The 26,029-nt window shown below is 31.5% G+C and overlaps 1 protein-coding gene across 1 annotated transcript in view; it reads left to right on the top strand.

Moving 5' to 3' along the window:
• Nucleotides 1-567: 567 nt before the first annotated feature.
• Nucleotides 568-26,029, top strand: part of LOC105795721 (protein DCL homolog, chloroplastic-like) — a 40,552-nt gene continuing 15,090 nt past the window's right edge. The window contains exons 1-3 of the mRNA XM_052628845.1: nt 568-592; nt 686-875; nt 10,047-10,161. Coding sequence (XP_052484805.1) covers nt 568-592; nt 686-875; nt 10,047-10,161 — 330 coding nt within the window. The remainder of the gene's footprint in view (nt 593-685; nt 876-10,046; nt 10,162-26,029) is intronic.

The raw sequence follows: 26,029 nt of genomic DNA, 5'->3' as shown, positions 1-26,029 counted from the left end.
TCAAACAAATTTTGTGGGAAATGTTATTGTAACATCTTAGAAAATTTTATCGCCACTAATGTTATTGTGACTATGATTCACCGTCACTAATGTAATTCTTATTAGTGATGATTTAAAAAAAGAAATTTTATCTTTATGCGACTATTATTAATATGCTTTTTGTGATAATTCGGTCAATTGTTGTTATAATACATAATATATATTAGGAATTATACCTTATGTTATGATTAAAAATATATTTAGTTTTAAAATAATAAAATAAGAGTATATTATATTTAATTATCTATACTACTCTTTAAATGTTTGGTGTTACACATTACTTAGGTTCCAACTGAATTGGCAAATGATTTAAAAATATATTTTATAAAAAAAATTGTATTATTATGAAGATGTTTTTATTTTTTATTTTTATAAATTCATTAAAAACATAACATCATGATGAAATTTAAACCTAATAGCATAGTATTTTAATCTTCAATTTTATCATTTCAACGTAGGTATCGACTCGATCCCTAGGAAAAAGGCGACGAATTAAGTGATCCTCAGTTACGCAGCCACACGTGAGCCATGGTTGCTCCTTTACTTCGTAAAGGCATCCCACTTCTCCACCTTCGGCTACAACGACACAACCTCCTTGTAGCTTGAATTCTATTGTCTACTCGTCGTCCTTGGTGTACTATTGTAGAGTCGGCTAGGCTCGAAGAAGAGGTATCCTCCACGGAGAAGAGCAGTATTGTGCCTAGTGTGAGGGACCCGAAGAAGTACCATATGTTGAATGATCCTGATTACAAGAAAAGGAAGGATAAGGAGGAAGAGATTCTTCGTGACATCCAGCCTATCATTTCACTCGCTAAAGAGATTCTTCACTCTAATAGGTTAGTCTCACAACTCTTGTCATTTTCACCAGTTATTTTAGGCGCTATTTACATATCATACATTTGAATCTTTACTGATATGATTTCATATATGTATCACTTAATTAATACAATATAGTTAGGGATTTAAATAGCGGTCGAGTAGCGGAATAGCGGCCGCTATATAGCGATAACGGCGCTGTCCGAAACTGCAAATGCTGAAAATAGCAGTGTGAAGCGAAATCACACCAATAGCGGTGGATCACGACCATAATTTAATGGGTAACATCCAATTACGGCAATAACATGCCACTATTCCTATTATCGTTCTGTTACAGTAAAATTTTAAAAAAAAATTCAACTCCTTTAAAAAAAATCAACAAAAATATAATTAGACAAAAGGGAATATATTCTTCACCTGCAAAATCAGATAATTTTCAATCAAAAAAAGAAAAAACAGTCCAAAATCAACAGAAAAAAAAATAGTCCAAAAGCAATAGAAAAATATGAAATTCTCATATTTCACTGTCCAATCTCCAAACCAAACAAAATCACAAAAATCTCTAAACAAAATCTGACTTGCACTTTCAAAAATTCATAATTTTCAAGTAAGCACCTTAATTTTTTTTTGTCTTGATTCTTGCTTCTTTTTTGTTGTAACATGCAAATATTGTTGTAACATGGAGTGTGCCCGAGAAGCAGTTGATAGAGATAAGAGCAAATGAAGGGTATTAATCTTAAATCTGCAGAGATGTTCTTTGGGTTAGGGATGAGAAATTGTTTTGGAGAAGGGGAAAGGTTTTGGAAGGATCTGGATTAGTGCTTTAAATGGGTTTTGAAAACGTCTTTGGGGTTCCCAACGTTTTTGTTATTTTTTCAAGAGGTTATGCATTTATTGATAACTATTGAGGTCTGAGGCTTTTGAGTTTTTTCTACCATTTGTTTTTCATATTATAGGATTTTGTCTTTTATTTTTTTGCCTTACAACCCATTTTGGGCTTATGGAATCCTATTTGGTTTTTGTTGGGTTTGGGGTCTATTTTAATTTTTGCTTCTTGGTCTCTAGAATTCTCACTGCTTCCTATTCTCTATATCCAACAACCAACTTCTAAAAGCCCCTCAAATCATCCTACAACTAAAATACATACTTCAATAACAATACGGTAGTATGCACCTTTTTTCTCACTATATAGTATATTCATTCAAAAGAATGCAATTTATCTAACCCTAAACTATTTTTAGCAAAAAATTATAACAAATATTAATATTGAAGCTTTGCATTTAAAAAACTTATAAAATACATATAGCGATTTCTTTAGCCCCAATCATAAATATTACGGTTTATACAGTAGCTTAGTCTACTATAGAGCAGTTAGTTAGAGTTAATTGGTGAGCTAAGTTGTTAGCTGGTAGGTTAGCTTAGGCTAGATTGTATTGCTTTGTAATTGTTTTTAAGGTTTCTTTTCTCTAATAAAAAGTTTTAACTATATTTAAAAAAAAGGAAGGGGGTTGGGGCTTGAGGGGATTTGAGGAAGTTTTTATTTTAGTTTTTAGTTTTTGGGTTTTGGGTGATCGGGTAATAATGGATTATGGTGTGTTGTTTTTTTTTAAATTATGGATTATGCAATAAATTTAATTTTTCAATGTTAGTGATATTTACTTTTTCTGTATTATATTGTTGATAATATAAGTAATGAATTGCTCATATTTCTAAATATTATTTTATGTTTCTTGTATATAAATAAAAATAAAGCAAGACACCATGTGAAGAGTTCCCGACTAAAGGATTGGAGGTTGCACTAAGTAATGATATAAGTTGGCACTTTGGAACTCTAGTGCCAAATACAAAAAGAAATGTCGTATGTAAACTTTGTGGTAAAGTTGTGAAAGGAGGAATAACAGGATTTAAAGAGTACATTGCTCATAAAACCGGCAATGTTGCACCATGCCCTAATGTTACTGGTATGTGATACTTTATTATTATTTTTAAATGTTATTGTAAATTTATCAATAAAGATTATACATAATTGATAATAATATAAAGTGTGAATTATTTTTATTTTATTAACAGGTGTCATTAGAGAAAGTATGATGAATATACTGAAAGAAAGCAACGTAAAGAAAATAGACAAAAAGAGGAGAACAAATGAATTGTTATCCCAATTAAGAGGAAAGGAGGATGAACACAAGGAACTCATTAATGAGGTTTCTTCTATAAGGCAAGCAACTCGAGAAAATATCCAATCACAACACGAGTGGCATAGAAGGGAGGAATTCAGACGAAGTATTAGTGGTTGGAGTAACATTTATGAAAAAGGGCGATCTTCTCATGGATCAGCTAGAGAATATCACGGAGAAAGAAAAAATAAATCCATCCCAAGTGAGTCTAAGTTTACCTTAAGGGGAGCTATACCTGAATTGGCTAGAAACAAAAGCTCAAAGCAACCAAAGATTAGTGACTCTTTTTTAAAGACTTTACGCAGGAAAATAGGTGAAGCGGTATCTAAAGTTTTAATATATGAACAACTTCCTTTTCAATTAGCAAGCTCTCCATGGTTGTATAACTTAATTTAAGTGTCAATATAAGTTGGACAATGTGTAAAGCTCTTAACACCTTATGAGGTTTTAGATGTGTATTTGGAGTTAGAGTATCAACGATTTCGTGATTGGGTAAATGGACTAAAGACTCATTGGAAATAATTGGGTGCAACTCTAACGTGTGATGGTTGGACCAACAATTTGAATCAAATGTACATCATTAATTTCCTTGTTTATTGCAGTAAAGGAACCATTTTTTGGAAATTTGTGGATGTCTTGAGTGTTCGTAGTAGAGATGCTAAATTCTCCTACAATTTGTTAGATTCAGTTGTAGAAGAAATTGGAGAAAGTTACATTGTCCAGATAGTGACTGATAATGAGGCAACAATGAAAGCTGCTAGAAAAAAATTAATGTTGAAAAGAAAGAATCTATATTGAACCTCATGTGTAGCTCACTATTTAGATTTATGCCTTGAAGATATTGGGAAAAATCCCAGTGTAGCAAAAGTGTTAGATGAGGCAAAGAAAGTGACTTGCTTTATATACAATCACATTTGGACTGTTGATTTGATGAAGAAGTATACACAAGGGAATCAAATACTTTGACCCGCTCTTACTTGATTTGCAGTCATTTCATTCAACTTGAAGAGATAACAAGGCAAAAGCAAGGTCTGAGAGAAATGTTTAATTCAATGGTTAGTATTTTATAATTAGTTAATATAATTACTTAAATATAGCAACCTTTAATGATTTATTAGTTCTAAATAATTTAAATTATATTATTTAAAAAATTTTCATAAGAATATATAGGAATTTAAAGAATCAAAATGGGGACAGCAAAAGTCAGGGCCTGCTTATGAAGCCAAAAAAAAATTTTGGAAAAAAGTTAATGACCTCATAAAATTTTACGAGCCCCCAGTACAAGTATTAAGACTTGCGGATGGTGATGAAAAACCAACAATGGGCTTTATTTATAAGGCTGTTGATAGAGCTAAACGAGCAATTCAACAAGATTGTCGATATTTCACCGAGTACGAAAAGATTATTCACAATAGATGAAATTTTATGGATTCCGACTTGCATTCAGCTGGTAAGATAAAATGTTTCATATAATTAAGAACTATTTTTATATTTTATTATTTTAAGATTTAGATTATTATTATTTGATGATATTCTTATAAATTATGCTTAATTTATTTTCTCAATCCTCAATTTCAATTTGGGAGGAGCATTCGAGAATGTACTAATAGAACATTAGAAGGTACAAGATCAAGAATTGAAAGATTAGAACCTTTACTTGATACTCAAGTCGAATGGTTAAACAGATTAGATTCAAGTACTATTATTTGTAACTTAGTTACATAATTTGAAATGGAATTATTTTTTCATTTTACTTTATCTTTTATTTATGCAGTTGTTACTATTTAGAGATAAACATGAGACATTGGATACTCCACAAGCACAAAAAGCTTGGAAGCAAATGAATCTGGGTAAATAGTTAATTAAATTATTTAATTTAATTTATATTGTTTAATTATATTGTACATTTTAAAGTTATTTTGAAATTTAAATAATATTATGCAGCTGAGTGGTGGATAATATATGGCACATGTGTTCCTGAGTTACAAAAATTAACAATTAAAGTGCTTAGTCAAACAACTTCTACATCAAATTGCGAACGAAATTAGAGCACATTTAGTTATATTCATACCAAGGCAAGAAATAGGTTGAAATATAAAAAACTTGAGAAACTAGTGTTTACCTACTATAATATGAAGCTTCAGATAAGGCATCAAAAAAGAATGAGCATTGATAATATGAACACTAGTTTTAATCCTATCAGCCTTGATCATATCTTTGAAGAAGTTGATCCACTATCTGAATGGCTTCAAGAGAAAGAGAATCCATTATTAGATGGTGAAAATGTCAATGTGTTGCCTTTGGATACCTTTGATGATGAAATGAATGTTGATCAATCTCAACAACAAAATTTGTCTTAATCAAGTTCTAATGCAACGCCAAGTTAGAGTGACGATGGACCCGATGGTGGTGGTTTAAGTCCAATTGATGAAAATAATGGACATAGTGGTGATAGAGGTGAAAATAGGTCTTCTAGTCAATATAGAGGATAATATGAGGTTGGTGCCACTAGTGAACATTTCTGTGATAGATCAGAATTTGATGGAAATATGTTTCCTAAACCTAGGAGAGATAGAAGTGAACCTAGAGCTCCATCAAAAGGAAAAGGCAAGAAGCATACTTTTGTAAGCTCTTCATCTAGTAAGAGATCGAGTTCTAGTAACATTTGGTATAGTGATTCATCTACTAGCACTCAAGGTTTTTATCCACCCGAACAACTTTCATATTTTCAACCTTCACATGGTTATCCACAACCATATGGTTATTATCCACCATTTCCTAATTATGGTGAGCCATATCAGCCTCAAATGCATCCTCCACCACCAATGTATCACCCACCTTCACCTCTCATGTATCATCCTCCTCAAATATATCATTCATATCAATTATATAAAAATCAAGGTGAAAATGTTGCTTTTTTGGGATATATTTTTGGACAAAGGCCAAGAGAATCAAGTCAAGAACGCTCTCAAAGTGAAGGTGAAGGATTTGATCCCCCTTGTCGTTCCACTAATTGGTGAAAACTAAATCGTACCACTACCACTATTTGTAAGATATGTTTTTTTAAAAGAAAACTTTCGTTAATATTTTTAATTTTAATGATATTAAAACATTTAAAATATATCTTTAGATAAATGAATGGAGTATATTTTATGAAAAGATAATTAAGGATTAAAGCATGTTTAACTATATATGAAAGTAGAATGAGGGTGAGAATAAGTGGTAGGAAATAGGAATAATTAATGAGAATCTATACATTTATCTATTGTTTTTTCCTTTTGCAAGATAGAATGTTTTGATATCTTCACCATCTCCAAAGTTGTCAAAAATATTGAAGACCTTTCTCATGTATGAATTTTCAATTATTTTATCTATTAAAACATTCAAACTTATTAAATATGATGAATGTTTAATATTTATTTTTTTACTTTGTTATTAGTTAATATAATATTCTTAAAAATCCGTAAATAAATATAAGAATAATTAATGATTGTAAAATTGTGTTCTCATATTAATAAAAGTTCATAAGTGTTAGAAAACACTTTAAAAATCAATAAAAGTGACTTTTTATAATTATAATTATAATTATTATGTTTTACAATAAGTTGTGTGAATTTAAAAAATTTCACGACCGCGATACCGGCAATGACCGCAATAGTATCCGTTATATCCGCAACTATGATAAACGCCAACCATGATAAACACAACACGGCCTAAAATGCGGTCGCAACCACAATTTAAATCCCTGTAGTTAATCTTTCACCCTAAACAAGAAAGCAAAAGTAATAAAAGCAACTTGAATTTCTAATGTCTTAAAGTTTAGTCCCATATTTATGCTGATTAACTTGAATTTCTAACAAATGGTCAAGCTTGGTATGGTTGCGTTGCAGTTGCTTCTTTTGCGATTAGGGTAGGAACTTGTTCAATCTTGTGTGTTAAGTATAATTCCTATTTCAATCAAATTTGAGAAACAATCTTCTAGTTAAACTCTGTTTATGTGTTTCAATTAAATACTGATTAGTTTAGATTTTTTTTTTATTTGACATATGAATTTAGCCTATAAATAGCCTCTTTTACAACCTTAAAAAATACACCCAATAGATTAGAACTCATAACACATTTAGAGAATTTTGTATTTACGTTTTGAGGGTTCTTTGTTTTCAAGTTTTCAAGGTTTTAGTTTTTCATCTCCATCTTTTGTACTCTTCGTTTCTTTCGCCATTATAGTAAAATTATCTTTTCCTGTAGTTTTTATCCTCTTTGGAGGAGTTTTTCCACGTTAAATTTGTGTGTTAAATTTATCAATTTCTTCTGCTATTTTTACTTGTTCCTTGCTTAATCGGGTCGATCTCCAACAAGTGGTATCAGAGTTGGTTCAATTTTTATAGATCAGCCAATTCAGATATGGCAGCAACAATGTTTGAAATTGAGAAGTTCGATGATGAGACAAATTTCAATCTGTGGCAAGTTCAGATGATGGCAATTCTAGCTCAATCCAGTTTGAAAAAGGTTGTTAGCGGGAAAAAGCCTGAGAATCTAAGTAAAACAGAATGGGAAGAGCTTGATGAAAAGGCTTTGTCTGCAATCCAATTGTGCCTAGCGAATACGGTATTGCAGGAGGTATTGATGGAGAAGACTTCATCTGCCTTGTGGAAAAGGTTAGAAACTCTTTATGCAACTAAGTCTCTGGCTAACCGTTTAGTGTTGAAACAACGTCTATTTACGTTTCGCATGAACGAAGGTGAGCTTCTTAGAGATCACATCAATCAATTCATTACTCTTTTAAATGATTTAAAGAATGTTGAGGTTCATATTGATGATGAAGATCAAGCTATGTTATTATTGTGCTCTTTACCCTCTTCATACAAGTCTTTCAAGGAGACACTGATTTATGGCAGAGACAAACTCTCGTTTGAAGATCTGACGGGTCATTTTTTGAGTAAAGACAAACTCGACAATGAGCTTTATTTGGATAGCAAGGCAAATAGGCAAGCTTCCATTTTGATAGCATCAAAGAAACGAGACAAATGTGTCGTTATTGTAAAAAGTTAGGTCATGTCAAAGCAGATTGTTATAAACTGCGAAATAAAAGAGTTGGTGAGAGTAATAAGGAAGATGTAGCTGGTGCTAATTTGGCCGATTAAAGCGGTGATGATTTCTTGTTAGTGTCAATGAGCGATAACTCCAAGCTCACGTCCAAGTGGATCCTAGATTCGAGATGTTCTTTCCACATATGTCGCAATAGAGAATGGTTCTCCACACACAGTTCAGTTGAAGGTGGAGTTGTGCGCATGAGAAACGATTCATCTAGTAAGGTAATTGGTATTAGTACTGTTAAAATTAGGACACACGATGGGACGATTAGGACACTCTCAAATGTCAGGTATGTACCTAATTTACGAAAGAATCTCATTTCCTTGAGTAATTTAGACTTAAAAGGATGTAGAATCAACATCAAGTCGAGCGGCATTAAAGTATCTCGTGGAGCTCTCGTTTTGTTAAAAGGTAAAAGAACTGGCAGTTTCTATATTCTGGAAGGTTCTACAGTGACCGGTAAAATCGGACGTCCCTCATCTGTTACAGAGTCGAAGTCAACTTGTTTGGAGCGGAGGCAACTTGGTCATAGGAGGGAAAAATGTATGATCGTTTCGTTGAAGAGAGGTTTTCTTTTGGATGCAGGTTTTGAAAAGTTAGGGTACTGTGTTCGTGAAAATCAAACCCGGGTTAGTTTTGATTTGGCAGTGTACAAGTCGAAGGCTAGAAGTCTTCTAGTTTCTAAGCACAGATTCGACTCAGTTAATTCCCCGCATAGTTCAAGATAGGCTCGTGGCTGGCTTTAAAAAAGATGGCGTTGTGGAAATATGAGTCAAGGTGGAGATTTGTTAAATATGACTCATATTTCAGTCAAACTTGAGAAATAATCTTCGAGTTAAACTCTATTTATTTGTTTCAATTAAACACTGATTAGTTTAGATTATTTTTTTATTATTTGACATATGAATTTAGCCTATAAGTAGGCTCTTTTACAACCTTAGAAAATACACCCATTAGATTAGAACTCATAACACATTTAGAAAATTTTGTGTTTACGTTTTGATAGTTCTTTATTTTTGGTTTTTCGGGGTTTAAGTTTTTTTTATCTCCATCTTTTATACTCTTCGTTTCTTTTCCACGTTAAATTTGTGTTCAATTTATCAATTTCTTTTGCTAGTTTTACTTGTTCCTTGCTTAATCGGGTCGATCTCCAACATTGTGGATAAATCTTTGATGCTTTCAAAAACATTGCTTTCTATTGCTTGGATGAAAATTATACTTCCTGTTTTTATTTAAAAGAAGTTGTTTAAGTAGGAATGTGGAGTCTAATGGTGTCAGCAAAAGAGCATTTTAATGTCGCCTAACCATCTTCTTGCCTGCCATTCAAAACACTGCCGCTAAGTTTCCTATATCAGTCTCCGAGGTTAGCTTCTCTTATCAAGGACAGAACAAGAAGAAAGCAGAACTGGGATGTTTATCCATTGGCTGTACAGACATTATAATCCAATTTTATATTTTACCCAAATTAGTAATGGAGAGAAAGAACACCATCAAATAAATTGCAGAGAATAATTTTCTGTGTGATTGCGTTATACGTGTGCTAGAATCAAGTAGGTAGACTGTAGCTGCAGATATTTTTACATCTTATGAAAATTCGGGAAACCAAATAAATAAGCAAAAACGGAACACTCTAAATTGTCTTAAATTTTCAATATGTTAAACATCCCTTCTGAGGTTATTATGGAAAATATTCTCCAGAGTGGTAAGCTAGCTACATTTAGAAAAATTACAAATGAAATTAAGTTTTGACATAGAACCTATGATTTACACCACTAATAGAAAATCAAGCTAACATTTTTGAGATACTTTTTGGATGAAGCAGTTAATAAGTTGAATCAGTGTCTATACAGTGCAACAATGTTAAATATTAGTCAACTTCGTCGATGATTCTTCCTTCTAATTGTTTTTCTCCTATTCTAGGTATAAGGATGGGGAACGATTAACTGTTGCAGATGAGGAAGCTGTAGTAGAGATGCTTCTTCGTTATCATCCACATTCTGAAGATAAAATTGGATGTGGACTTGATTCTATTATGGTGAGTTTCTGTTGGCATTACCTTTTATTGTGGGTTTCACTGTTTTGGTTTGAGTTGCTAGATAATCAAACATATCTTCTGGGTAAAAAAACTTCAAAGTATTTCCATAGTCAAGTCTGTTCTGTAAACCAATTTGGTGGTTTCATATCTGGATAATATCTATTGTAAACTTAAAAGAACAAAGCTCATTGTTTCCTATGTCCTACTGTCAAAATTTTCTCCTACCTGCATTTGCTTTGAATTTACTCAAATAACTAAATGATAAGCTACCATTCTCTGTTCCTTGTGGTTAAGTGTTGTTTTCCTTCATTGTTGTTGCAGCATCTGGCAAATTGTGTAATTTAGAAGAGCAAACTATGGGTTTTCTAATTTATTTTTGGCTCGGTAAGCCTTGATTTAGAAGAATAAATTCCCACTGAATGGAAAGTGGTGCCCTGAGTTTCAATCATGGTTCTACCATGTTTTGGACCTTAGTTCCTTTTCTATGAATTTGTCACGTTTTATCCCTTGCTTCTTGCTGATGTAATCTCCAGTTATCTCAAATTGTGCTTGAGAAGAATCTCCTTTTGGCCTTCTTGCTCAGGTGACTGGTGAATGCATGCATCATGTATTATTTGCATACTTTTGCCTACATGGCAGCATGACATTCTCTCTCCCTCCCTCCCTCTCTCCCTCAAGTACCCATTTGACCAACACAATACAAATTAGGTTGCTCAGACTTCCCTCGCACTTAAAAATTGGACTAACACCCCAATTTTTTTCCTTGGAATTTTTCTCATCTATTTAAGAAAAAAAAACGAAGTTTCCTTTTCTTTATTCTAATACCTTGTTTGGATACTAATGTAATAACATGAGGAAAATGCTGATTTATTAGGTATGTATTACTATAGTTAGACAAAATAAAAAATAGTTGTATAAATTTGAAATTAGAAATATGAGTAAAAATTTTTGTAAAAAAAATATTAATTTTTGCTAAAATTGAGTCATGAGAATAACAAAACATTACCAATTTAATGAGTTTATGGCTCACTCATATGCTAAAACATGCATAACAAATAATACTCCTATCAAACGTAGCATAAGTAGTAAAATCTTCTTACAGATACATACATGTATGTACATCTCTGTTTGTGGTTGTAAGCAATTGTTGGGACATGGATCAACAATTTGAACCTTTCGACTGATATATTCTTTCCTCTATTTTTGAGGCATTGAATCTGCTATTTTGCTTCTCTTAATCTGCCTGTTAATTTGGCTTTTCTTACTATTGAAATGAACGTGGTTTTAATGTTTAGTAGCTATTGTGGTTGGATGCAACTTAGTTAGCTTGCCTTCCATATGTGGATCATTATATATTTTATGTATTGTCTTTGACATAAATTTCTATTGGCTTCAATAATGTGTTTACTCTTCTTCTTTTAAGGTCAATCGACATCCTCAATTTAGATAGACAAGATGTCTCTTTCTTGTTAAAACTAATGGTGGATAGATAGATTTCTCATACCACAAGTGTCTTCGAGCTTACATTCAAAATAAGTACCCATCTCTTGCAGAAAGATTTATTGGAAAGCATTTTAGGCATCGACGCCTTCATGCGAGAAGTTGGCCACAAGACACCAAAGTTGCCAAGTATAGAAAGGCAAACAAATGACCTACTCTTAGTATATTCCTAATTAGAAGAACTTGTTTTTCTTTTGTTTTTGTTTTTTGTATTTCACTAAAAAGTTCTTAGTTTTAGTTTCCTATCTTACATGAATATTTTCCAATGTAACCTCATAAATAGAGGGCAATTTATAGTAATAAAATATAAAAATCATTCTAATTACACTGTAAAAGTACCATGGAGATCCCTGTACTAGGAGTGAAATTACATTTTGCCCTCTCTATTGAAAAAATGGACAAATTACTCCTTATATATTAGATTAAAGAGTAAATTGATCTTTTCCATTAAAAAATTCATCTATTTGTACTATTAAAACTAATGTGATTGACAAAATAATCAGAGAGTGACACATGGTGGGCCATGTGTATCTCATATTGATATATAGGGATCAACTTTTATCAATAAAAATAATGAAATTTTTAATATAAGAATCAATTTTTCCTTTAATTTAACGTAGAAAGATTAGTTTGCTCATAATCAACTTGTAAATATTACTAAATACTATTTACGGATTCACTCGTCAGAATTGTAGTCCTAAAATCACTGTTTTCGATACTGAGAAAAACGAGCTGTTACATAGTATATTATATTTAATTATCTATACTATTCTTTAAATGCTTGGTTGAGTGGGTGTTGCCTATTAACTAGGATTCAACTAAGTTGGGAAATTACTTAAAAATTATGTTTATAAAATAAATTGTATTATTTTTAGGATGTTTTGTCTTCTTCTTTTTATATAAATTCATTAAAAACATAAACATAAGAAGATTTGAACTTAACACCATAGTATTTTAATCTTTAACTTTACCATTTCAACTAAAAATTTATTTAATTTTTAATAAATATATTTTACATGAGTTTTTCATTCACGTAATAGGAATGCCATAATCTAATATTCTTTAAAGCATTTGGATATAATACTTGTGTTGGATATATTCATATATTAATGTAAAATTCAAATAAAATATTTTCATCCAATATTCTTTCAAAATTCAAATCCTTATGGAAAAGGAATTAGTTTTGAGGTATATCTATTTTTCAGTTTGCTATTTACAATTATTTTGTTCCAATTTAATATTTAAAGTATTAATTTGTTTTATTTTTGGTCCATTTGTAACCAACATTAAAAAATTTGTTAGGTAACTTTGACTAATGAAAAATGCCACATGGCATATTTTGACCAATAAAAAGAAGTCACGTGGTAATTAGGTTTATTTAAAATTTTAAATTTAAATTTAAATTTAAAAATTATAATATTAAATATTTAAATATTAAAAATATTTTTAACTTTGATAGACTGTTAATTGACCACTGGCACTATTAAAACATGCCACATGCCCTTTTTAATTTTTTTATTAATATATATTATATTGACGACCTTTTTTTTACATCAGTCAAAAATAAACTAAAAATTATAATAGAGGCATACTTTAAGTATCACCAAAAAAATTAAGTATCAAAGTAGAAAAATAAGTACACTTTAGATACCAACAATTAATGCTTTAAAAAGTATTTATAAATAAAAATTATTCTAAGTTAATAAACATTAATTTAGAAGGAAAGGTTGTCCTTCCAGAGCTTCTTTCCTTCTTGTTTTAGCGTTGCATAACTTCCCAAGGTTCATTTGAGAGTATCCAAGGTAATTTCAATCAATTTTAAATGCCTATTTTTGTTGTATATAAATGAAATCAATTTTAAATATCTATTTTCTTTTCTATTATATCTATTTCACATATTTCCTATGTTTTCTCAAATTTATTTCTTTTAATTTGTTATATTTTATTTACTAAAAATTAGTTCTAAATCTAAATAAATTGGGATTGGATAATATAAACATTACATATATCATATAAAAATTACATGTTATTAAATGTTAATCTAAATTTAAAGTGATTTAATATAGTTATGTTTTATTATTGGACTTTGGTTATTAAATGAATTATGATCAAATAATTAATTTTTAATTGATTGTAGGTTGATTAGAAATTCAAGTTAATGTGCAAAATTATCTTCCTATTTATTAAGTTAGAAATTCAATTTTTATGGTTTCAACAAGTGACATTCGAGTCTCATCATATTGAATCAATAAGAATAAATTTGTTATCTTTTTTTTTGGTGAAAAATAACAACCAATTACATCAAATCAAAATATCAACATCACGAGTTATGTCTTGTTGGAGAACCCCCAACACTTCATCAGGAGGCTTATCGAAAGTCTGTAGACTTGACTTCTATGTAAGATAGAGTTTATGGTTTCAACAAGTGACATTCGAATCTCATCATATTGAATCAATAAGAATAAACTTATTGTCCTATTATTTTGATATTGAGATTTGATGGGTTTTAACTTTTATTTGGTATTTCTAATAATGAATATTAAAATTTTAAATTTATGTTGAAAGTTTTGGTTGGTTTTATAAAATTTTTAGTTTTGAATTTTATTGTAAAAGTTTTTATGGTTTTTGTTTAAGATATTAAAACCAGTCAAAGATGAATGTTTTCAATTTTTATTGTGGTATTTAGATAACTTTTTTCAGTTATTTCATAATTTGTATTATGATTAGAGATTTCAGCTTTTGAACTTTGATTGTTACGAAAATTTTAAATTTGAATATCGATATAATTTATATATTTTAAAACAACTTAATTGAAACAATAAATTGTCAAAGTGACCTCTGTTGTTGAAATTGTTTCGATTTAAATTATAAAAGGTTGTGTGCATGTAACTTAATTCATATTTAACAAAATTACATGTGCAATTATGGTAATAAACATGTGACAATTTTTAGTTTTACATGTGAGTAATAAATCGACCCATAAGAAGATTTATTATTTGACATGCTCTTATTGGCAATGTTTGATTACTAGACCAAGATATCACTTACAAGTTAATATTTTGTTCAAAGATGAAATATTAATGGAGTATTCAGTATCTTGATATGACATTTACCTTTATTCAAATTATTTTGGTTTAAAATTAAAGTCTCATGTGAGCTTGTTTTGTTTAATTCAGCTATTATTACACTTGCCAACATCACAGCTAGCATTAACTCGATTCCTACTTTAAATGACACCAACTTTAAATCATGGTAAAAGAATCTTATGATTGTTCTCAGAGTCATATATCTCGACCTTATGTTAAGGACCAATTCTCCTCCCCCACTTATAAATGAGAGTACCTCTAATGAAAGGAGGGAGATTGAAAGGTGGGAGAGATAAAACCACATATGTATGATGATCATGAAGAGTGTTATTCCAAAAACATTTAGGGGCATTACGTCTGATAAGATTATCATGGCTAAGGAATTCTTGACTATCATTGAAAAGAGGTTTGTCAAGAATGAAAAGGCTAAAATTGGCACGCTCTTGACAAATCTAACTTTAATGAGGTATAAAGGAAAATGTAATATCAAAGAGTACATTACGAAAATGTCTCATCTTGCTTCAAAGTTGAAAGTAGTTAAGGCTAGAAATCTTTGAAAGTTTGCTAGTGCATCTGGTTTTTAATCTCGTTTGCCACAGTTTAGCCTATTTAAGGTCAACTATAACTGGCAAAAAGAGACACGCTCTCTGAATGAGCTCCTCTCACACTATGTTCAAGAAGACGAATGGTTGAAGTAAGAAAGGATAGAATGTGCTCATTTAGTCGTTGTCCTAAAGGATAAGAAGGACAAAAAGATAAAAAAATTAAGGAAATTACGGATACGATACCAGAAAAGAAATAATAAAAGGAGCCAACTAAATATGGTTGTTTCTTTTATAGTGCGACATGTTATCAAAAAAAGAATTATACCAATTATCATGCTTGGTGTGTTAAGAAAGGTACAGTTCTTTATTTTGTTTGTTTTGAGGTTAATTTGACTTCGATAGTTAGACACACATGGTGGATAGATTTTAGTACAATAACTCACACCGGTATGTCTATGCCGGGTTGCGTGAATTGCAAAGACCAAATTATGGTAAAAGATACATCTATATAGGCAATGGTCATTCAATAGAAATTGAAGCAATAGGAACTTTAGATTATTGTTTAGAATTGCATTTTATTTGGATTTGAATGATACTTTTATTGTAGTATATTTTAGGTAGAATTTGATTTATATTTCAGCAATGGGTAAATTGCACCAACAGTCACTCAAATTTGATCTCAATAACAAAACAATCACTCAACTTTCAACTCAGTCACTTAACTTTCAAAAAATAACAAATCAGTCACTAACGTTATCGAAAAGTAACAAATTAGTCACCCACTAACATTTTTCATTACAGACCTAACGAGATAGGTGACGTGGCCGGTTAACTAGCTGACGTGGCCAATTAACTTGCCACAATGGAAACCCAAAATAAAAACCAAACAAAATAGTAGTAGAAGAAGAAAAAGAAAAGAAATGGAGATGCTAAAACAAGAAAAACCATCAGAGATCCAAACTTTTCCTTCCTCATCGTTTATTCACCCCCTCCCAACTTCCTATCACTTAACCCGGTAAAGAAGAGCTTCCAATCAATCTGTAAATTTCCTTAATGATTTTATAGATTTTCTTAACGATGTTTCGTCTATGAATTAGCATCAATTTTATAGATTTCACCAAATTATGGTGAAAGATACATCTATATAGGCAATGGTTATTCAGTAAAAATTGAAGCAATAGGAACTTTAGATTATTGTTTAGAATTGCATTTTATTTGGATTTGAATGATACTTTTATTGTAGTCTATTTTAGGCAGAATTTGGTTTATATTTCAACAATAGGTAAATTGCACCAACAGTCACTCAAATTTGATCTTAATAACAAAACAACTTTCAACTCAGTCACTTAACTTTCAAAAAATAACAAATCAGTCACTAACGTTATCGAAAAGTGACAAATTAGTCACCCACTAACATTTTTTCATTACAGGCCTAACGGGACAGGTGACGTGGCCAGTTAACTAGCTGACGTGGCCAATTAACTTGCCACAATGGAAACCCAAAATAAAAACCAAAAAAAATAGTAGTAGTAGAAGAAGAAGAAGAAGAGAAGAAGAAATGGAGATGCTGAAACAAGAAAAACCATTAGAGATCCAAACTTTTCCTTCCTCACCGTTTATTCACCCCCTCCTAACTTCCTATCACTTAACCTGGTAAAGAAGAGCTTCCAATCGATCTGTAAATTTCCTTAATGATTTTATAGATTTTCTTAACGATGTTTCATCTATGAATTAGCATCAATTTTATAGATTTCACCAAATTATGGTGACAGATACATCTATATAGGTAATGGTCATTCAGTAAAAATTGAAGCAATAGGAACTTTAGATTATTGTTTAGAATTGCATTTTATTTGGATTTGAATGATACTTTTATTGTAGTGTATTTTAGGCAAAATTTGGTTTATATTTCAGCAATGGCTAAATTGCACCAACAGTCACTCAAATTTGATCTCAATAACAAAACAATCACTCAACTTTCAACTCAGTCACTTAACTTTCAAAAAATAACAAATTAGTCACTAACGTTATCGAAAAGTAACAAATTAGTCACCCACTAACATTTTTTCATTACAGGCCTAGCGAGACAGGTGACGTGGCCAGTTAACTAGCTGACATGGCTAATTAACTTGCCACAATGGAAACCCAAAATAAAAACAAAACAAAATAGTAGTAGTAGAAGAAGAAGAAGAAGAAAAAGAAGAAGAAGAAGAGAAGAAATAGAGATGCTGAAACCAGAAAAACCATCAGAGATCCAAACTTTTCCTTCCTCACCGTTTATTCACCCCCTCCCAACTTCCTATCACTTAACCCGGTGCAGAAGAGCTTCCAATCGATCTGTAAATTACCTTAATGATTTTATAGATTTTCTTAACGATGTTTCGTCTATGAATTAGCATCAATTTTATAGATTTCACCAAATTATGGTGAAAGATACATCTATATAGGCAATGGTCATTCAGTAAAAATTGAAGCAATAGGAACTTTAGATTATTGTTTAGAATTGCATTTTATTTGGATTTGAATGATACTTTTATTGTAGTGTATTTTAGGCAGATTTTGGTTTATATTTTAGCAATGGGTAAATTTCACCAACAGTCACTCAAATTTGATCTCAATAACAAAACAACTTTCAACTCAGCCACTTAACTTTCAAAAAATAACAAATCAGTCACTAACGTTATTGAAAAGTGACAAATTAGTCACCCACTAACATTTTTCATTACAGGCCTAACGGGACAGGTGACGTGGCCAGTTAACTAGCTGACGTGGCCAATTAACTTGCCACAATGGAAACCCAAAATAAAAACCAAACAAAATAGTAGTAGTAGTAGTAGTAGTAGTAGTAGAAGAAGAAGAAGAAGAAGAAGAAGAAGAGAAATGGAGATGCCAAAATAAGAAAAACTATCCGAGATCCAAACTTTTCCTTCCCCACCATTTATTCACCCCCTCCCAACTTTTTATCGCTTAACCTGGTGAAGAAGAGCTTCCAATCGATCTGTAAATTTCCTTAATGATTTTATAGATTTCCTTAACGATGTTTCGTCTATGAATTAGCATCAATTTTATAGATTTCCTTAAAGATTTCTAGATCTAGGGTTAGGTTCTATTGGGAATTGGGGCTTTTATAGATTTCCTCTCTTTGTTTTTGGGTTGAGTTATTACAATTAGTTGAAGAGGAAGGGATCATTGTTTTCGTGTGGACAAACTCTGGTTATACCAGGAGAAGAATGCCTAAACTTCTCTCTTTCCTTTTACTTTCTCTTCTTTCTTGTGCCTTCATATTGTCTCATCATTTATTTAGCTTTTCTTTTTCTTTATCTCATCTTTGTAAGCTCTTCTTTTTCCTTTCCTGGGTTTCGATTAGTTGCCTCTCTCTATATATTTTTTTGCTCATTGTTTATACGTCTTGAATTCTCTTACATTTTTTAGTAGATTCTTTTGGTGTACAAAATGACGACATTACTGGTGATTATGATATAAATGCTCCTCTTTGTTCTTCAATCTCTAATGGTTAATAGATAGTACTTTTTTTCTTTTTTGCACATTCTTGGTATAATCGAATAGCCTTTTGTATTAGGAAATTGGCTTTCTTCTTATTCTTCTTCTTCTTGTTCTTCTTCTTTTTCTTCTTCTTCTTCTTCTTCTTCTTCTTCTTCTGAAAGCTAAGTGACTGTTTGTTATAGAGATCAAAGTTGAATGACTATTGTGTAATTTACCCTTCAACAATTGACAAATTTGGTTATCCTTGTTAATTTAAAATAGAAAATTTTAGTCTTTTTCATAATTCAAATTTGGTTGCCTCTAATTCTTTATTAGGTTATGATAATCTATATTTACTTGATACTATTGCTTCATTTAATGAATCGCTATGCACCATCATAATATGTAAGAAACACAAATTAACATGTAAGAATTCGACTTCATTGTGGCATAAAAGATTAGGTTATGTCTTTAAAAGAAGATTTGAGAACTTATGTTTGATCATATTCTTGATCCATTTTATTTTTTAGATACTCAAATATCTAAGTTGTTATAAATTTTATGATGTTGAAAAATTCGGTCTAGAAATCAATTTTGTTGCATAGTAGAAAATTAAAATTTTTTAAAAGCTAAACGGTTGGAAATATTAGTACATGTGTTTTGGGTTAGGCATTTTATTCATTTCTTGGGTTTTGACCAAAATGATCTCAACTATTCTTGAACTTCGGTTTGCTTAGAGTGTGAGATCTAATTTCACAAACTCATTACACAAAATGAAAACTTTATTAATATTTAGTAGGAATATTAAAACATCTTAAAGTCTAGAAACCAGAAAGACCAACTTTCTCAAAATACGAAATTTATTTGGGAAAATAAATAACACTAGATTTTGACAGAGTGTCAACACTTAAGTGGTGTGTGTTTGACCTAGCCAATGGTCTCTATTTATAGAGAAAAACACAAGAGTCTCATTTGAACAAAGGTTAAATAAATAATATTATTTTAATTAGAAGAACACAAATATTCCCCTTTAGGAATACCTAGGGGGTAAGAACGCAACACCTAATCTCTAGGACTAAGGTTGCCACCCACTTGTTATCAGACGGGACTTAGGTCAGTCTCTCGTATTATGTACAATTATATGTGTTATCTGATCTTTAAACTAACTCTATAATTTTACTAACCTAATAATTATTTTTCTATCTCCAAAAATATTATTTATTTAATTAAAATAAATTTAATTAATTTCTTAATTAAATTATTTTCTCAATCCAATTCTAATTTCGTTAAAGTCATGATCACTTTACCATACTAGAATCTATTATTAAATAAATTTAATTATCTTGCTTACTAAAATTGTGATGAAAATTTAATTTAATTTCAAATTGAACTTCAATTATTTAATTATAATAAATTAAATAATAATTCAAAATATTAATTTAATCTCTAAGTCATCTATTGCATATGGTGTGAAAATGCATTCATTGCAAATAGTGATACAAGCAATCTATTTCTCTAATTCGTCGTTTTCATTCATTCATCATATCAATTCAATTTAAAACCATTCAAAATTGTTTTGAGTTAATAAAGGACTAATTAGACATATATAACTAGAACTCAAATAATTTGTAAACTTTCAAACCCTTAAGTTTGAAAACATGACGCCCTACACCCAACCCGATTTGCTGAATCTAAATGTAGGATGTCACCATACTAATACACTAAACTGAAATTATTAAAACGCGATGTAAAGAACTAGAGATTATATGCTTGTGGCGAAAAATTATGTAATTTTATTTTCTAAAAAATTATGATTTTAATTACCATCTCATTATATATTTTTTTATATAATTGTCTATAATATTTATATTATGTAATGTTATAATTGTGATATATAAATGAGATGATCTACAGTTGACTGTTTAAAAAAATAAGAAGTGTGGTAATGAGAAAATACATGTATTGTATTGTTCCATTCACTTATTTAGGTTATTCGATAACTATGAGAAGTGTGGTAATGAGAAGGTGCATGTCTAGGAGTGGCTCTGGCTAGGAAAAACTTGGTTTTTAAGTGGTCAAATTTGACTCACTTCCCTTTTCTAGGGCCCTACCTGGTGCACAGTTCACATTCACTTTTCGATTTTTCCCTTAAAAAATTGTAAAGAACCAAAATTGTTTATTTGTATGATTGATTGATTCTTGTGAATGAATGTGAATATTATAAAATTCCCATAGCATGCCATGCATATATTGGAAGCATGCCATTTAGATTAGGTAAGAATGCCACTGGGACTATTGTATGATCATTCTTGAAATTTGGGATAAAAACCTTGCATGTTTTTAAAAATTGGGTAGGAGAAGGTCCTTAAATAAGACCTATGACCTCTATTGATGGTCTCTAAGTGATAGCATGATAAAGTTTCAAGTTGGTTCCTACCCTGGTCGCACCTCAAGGTAAACATTATCATGTGGGTTCACTAGATGAGATTTCCTTTTAAGGACAACTAGTCAAGCATGACTTTCAGAGAGATTGTCCCAAGATGACTTACAAATGATGGGTGTTGAGTCAATGGTTACACTTTCAAGGTCATATCTTATTAAATAGTTTCCTAAGAAACGATATTTAAGCTAGAGATGATGGCCAAACGTTAAACGGTCGTTAATTCGTATGGAGTCTTGAGAATTAAGATTCATGAACTGATTGGATGTAATTCATGTTCTTACTAGTTAATCATGGGACCCCAAGGCAACATGGTTGATGGGTGTAAGAATGACCGTAGCAACGAAAAAATATTTTTTTAAGATTTTAATATAAGACGCATGCATCATATTGCATTCTTGATATGTTGCTGAAATGAAAATATTTGCTTAATACAAAGATAGTAATTAGTGAATCTTTATTTTTTTTTAGTTCAAATATATCTCCTACTCCTCTTATTAGCATTCTTACTGAGAATAAATTAAATAGGGATAACTTTCGAGAATGGAAACGGAACTTGCTGATAGTTCTTAACTATGAGAAACAAAAATTCATTCTTAACGAAACGTGCCCTCCTGAAGCTTAGCTCAAAGTGAGAAATCACTGGAGAGATTCTGATTCGATTGCTTGATGTTATATGTTGGCGAGCATGAGTAGTGTGTTGCAAAAGCAACACGAGAATTTTCGTACTACTAAAGAGATCATGACAAATTTGGAGAATTTAATCGGAGGCCAAGTTACATTAGCTCAACAATCTACTATTACAAATTTGATGAATTCTTAATAGAAAACCGGCACTCTGGTCAAAGAACATATGATTAAGCTTATGGGATTCTTTACGGAAGCGAAGGAAAATGGGGTTGAACTAGACGTGAATACTCAAATTGAAATAGTGTTCAAATTTTTAACCAAGGAGTTTGTTGGTTTTAGGGCCGCTTACAACTTGAGGAATAAAGCATTTATCTTGACTTAGCTTATGAAAGAATTACAATCCTATGAGTTTATGCTGAATGGTGGTAAATCGGATTAGGAGAACTGAGGTAAACTTAATTGTGGGCCTTTCGTCCTCTAAGGGGAAGTAAAAAGCTAAGGGAAAAAAGAAAAAACCGAATAAGTCTTCAGTTCCACCTCGTGTAGATAGGAAGAAGGCTAAGAAGTCAAAAGATCCCAAAAAGATCAAATGTTTCTTCTACAACAGGAAAGAGCATTTTAGATCAAACTGTAAAGAGTATTTGGATTACCTAGTCGAAAAAGGCAAAGGTATGGAATTGTTTGTGGTTGAAGCTTCCTTATTGGAAGAATCAATTGACAACTGAGTTATTGATTCTAGAGTCACTAACCATGTGTGTGTTTCTTTACAAGAGTTCAGCGAAACGAGAAGTCTGTGTGACAAGAGCTTCTCGTTATGGACCGGATATGGGAGCTATGTTTCAGTCGAAGCAGTGGGAGAAGTTATTTTACACTGTGATAATTTTAGGAAGATTGTTTTAAAAAACGTATTTTATGTACCTTATTTTAAGAGGAATTTAATTTCTGTAGCATGTTTATTTTATGACAGTTATATTGTGACATTCAATAAAAGGATTGTTATTCACATAAATTGTTCTTTAATTTGTAATGAATGGATGGAAAACAATCTTTATTTTATCAAACCAAATAACTACTTGATGCTTCAAACTGAAATAGTGAATAAAAAGCTTAAGACTTCTCACTCTAATGAGGGGTACCTATGGCACTTAAGAGTCATATTAACCAATAAAAAATCACTAAACTCATGAAAGATGGTCCCTTAAGTATGCTTAAGAAAGTTAGTCTTCCACGATATGAATCTTGCTTGGAAGATAAAATGACCAAGAGGTATTTTAATACGAAAGGTACAAGGGCCAACCAACCTTTAGAACTTGTGCACATTGATGTATGTGGCCCCATGAGCATCAGTGCCCGAGGAAGTTACGATTATTATGTGACTTTCATCGACAACTATTCTCGATATGGATATGTGTATCTAATGCACCGTAAAAAGTGAAACCTTTAATAAATTTTGAGAGTTTCATGCGGAATTGGAAAAGCAATTAGGTTTATCCATAAAGAATCTTTGATCTAACCGAAGTGGGGAATACTTGTCCGACAAGTTCTTAGGATACCTCATAGAGAATAGGATTTCATCCCAATCGACTACACTGGGCACTCCAAAATAGAATGACATAGCTGAGAGAAGGAATAGAACCTTGCTTCACATGGTTCGTTCAATGTTAAGCTATTCACAACTTCCTACTTCCTTTTAGGGATATGCGATAAAAAAGGCTTGCTATATTTTGAATGATGTGCCAACCAAGTCTACTTGTAAGACACCTTATGAACTGTGGCATCAAAAGAAACCCACTCTAAATCACTTTAGAATATGGGGTTGTCCAGCACACGTTCTGGATAAGGATGCAAAGAAGTTGGATGCACAGATAGAATTGTGCATGTTTGTAGGATATCTGAAAAGAACAAATGGTGGATTATTCTACAATCCAAAAGATAATACGATCAAAGTTTCTACTCATGCTACTTTCCTCAATAAAAGTCACATGGATAACTTTAAGCCTCGAAGTAAAGTGGTACTCAAGGAACTTTCGGGAGTGTAGAACAATCACCAAGTTCAATTTTGAAGAAAATTGTATAAAGACCTGCAAACTATTAACAACATAAGGGAATTCATCGTAGTGGGAGAGTTTTTAAGAAACTAGACTTCTTCATTAATGATGGTAGTGTTTATAATACAAAATCCAATCATAAGGATGATAATCCACTCACTTACGAGAAAGCTATGCTGGACGTTGATTCCAAGCTTTGGAAACAGGCCATAGATGCCAAGATTAATTCTATGAAATCCAATACGGTGTAGGAACTTGTAGACTTACCAGTTGAGATTAAACCCACAGGGTACAAGTGGATCTACAAGAAGAAGAGAAATGTGGAAGGGAAAGTGGAAACACACAAAGCTAGACTTGTAGGGAAAGGCTACACATAGAAAGAATGCATCGATTGCGATGAAACCTTCTCTCCGGTAGCCATGCTCAAGTCTATCTACATACTCTTATCCATTTCCGATGCTCTCAATTGTGAGATCTGGCAAATGGTTGTCAAGACAGAATTCTTGAATGGCTATCTTGATGAGACCATTTACATGGCTCAACCTACTGACTATGTTGTTAAAGGAAAGAAGTAGAAAATTTGCAAACTGCTAAGATTTAGTTATGGACTTAAATAGGCGTCTTGCTCATGGAATAAAAGATTTGATCAAATGATCAAGACTTTTGGATTTGACCAAAATGTTAATGGACTTTGTGTTTATAAGCATATAAAGAAAAAATGTGGTCCTTCTCATTTTGTATGTCGATAATATTCTACTTATCAGAAATTATGTAAGAGAATTTTCATCGATTAAACTATGGTTACTCAAAAGTTTAGCATGAAGGACTTGGGTGAAGCTAGTTATATTCTTAGAATTTGAATCCTTAGGGATTGAAAGAATAAAATGATAGTTGTATCTCAAGTTTCATATATCGATAAGGTACTGGGATGTTTTGCAATGATTGATACGAGGCCAGGAGTTCAACCGGTTGCATCAAGTTTTCATATTTCTATAAATGACTGTCCTAAGACAACGAAAGAAAGAGAGCACATGAGTAAGGTTCCATATGCTTTTGTAGTTGGAATCCTTATGTATGTGATGCTTTGCACACGTGCAGATATCTGTTTCGCGGTAGGAATGGTTAGTCGATATCAAGCAAATCCAGATCTCAAGCATTGGCAAGTTGTAAAGCATATATTAAGGTATCTTAAAAGAACCAGGGATTATATGTTTGTGTATTATGGGGAGAACTTTACTACTGTAGGATACACAGAGTTAGGCTTCCAAGCCTATAATGATTCGAGGAAATCGACATCAAAAATTGTATTTCTTCTAGGCTATGGAGCCATGATATGGAGAAGTGTAAAACAAGCTTGCACTGCTGACTCTACTATAGAGGCCGAGTATGTGGCTACTTCTGAGGCAACGAAAGAAGCAATATGGCTTCGAAAATTCTTAACCGGTCTTGAAGTCATTCCTAGTATGGAAAAAGTTATAACACTGTAATGTGATAACTATGTTGCAATAGCTAATACCAAGGAACTGAGAAGTCACAAGAGAATGAAGCACATTGATCAAAAGTATCACTTGATACGAAAGGCAGCAGCCGAAGAAATTGTAGATGTGATGAAAGTAGCTTCTGAAGATTACCTTGTGGATTCGTTTACTAAGACTCTTGTAACTAGGAGTTTTAACAAACATGTGAGGATATGGGAATGAGAAACATGATATATTTACGTCACTAGGGCAAGTAGGAGATTGTTGGGAAATATGCCCATATTGTAGTAAACATGTAACTGTTTTCTATTTATTTGAACGATGAATAAATAAATAAATAAAGTTAGTTTCACATTTCACTATTATGTCTATTGTATTTCTGTCTTTTATATTTTACATGAATAGAAAAATTGTGACAAGCAAATATTCGCTCATTGATTGTCTAAGTTCAAACTAAAGATAAGTGGCATTGTAAGAACTATTACATTGCGATAAAGACAATTTACTTTAGTAGATAATCTAAATAAGTCTGTAATCCTGTATTGAAGTGAGTATTTCATTCAAATACTGAGAAGGATTATTATGTTATCTACAATTCCAATTGAAGAGATAGCTAGTCTTGGCTATCGAAGTAGTTGACTCCACGGGTAGAGACATA

Source organism: Gossypium raimondii, chromosome 3, assembly GCF_025698545.1.
Source record: "Gossypium raimondii isolate GPD5lz chromosome 3, ASM2569854v1, whole genome shotgun sequence".
Classification (NCBI taxonomy): domain Eukaryota; kingdom Viridiplantae; phylum Streptophyta; class Magnoliopsida; order Malvales; family Malvaceae; genus Gossypium; species Gossypium raimondii.
The sequence above is the reverse complement of the archived record's forward strand: the minus strand, read 5'-3'. Positions and strand labels throughout refer to the sequence as shown.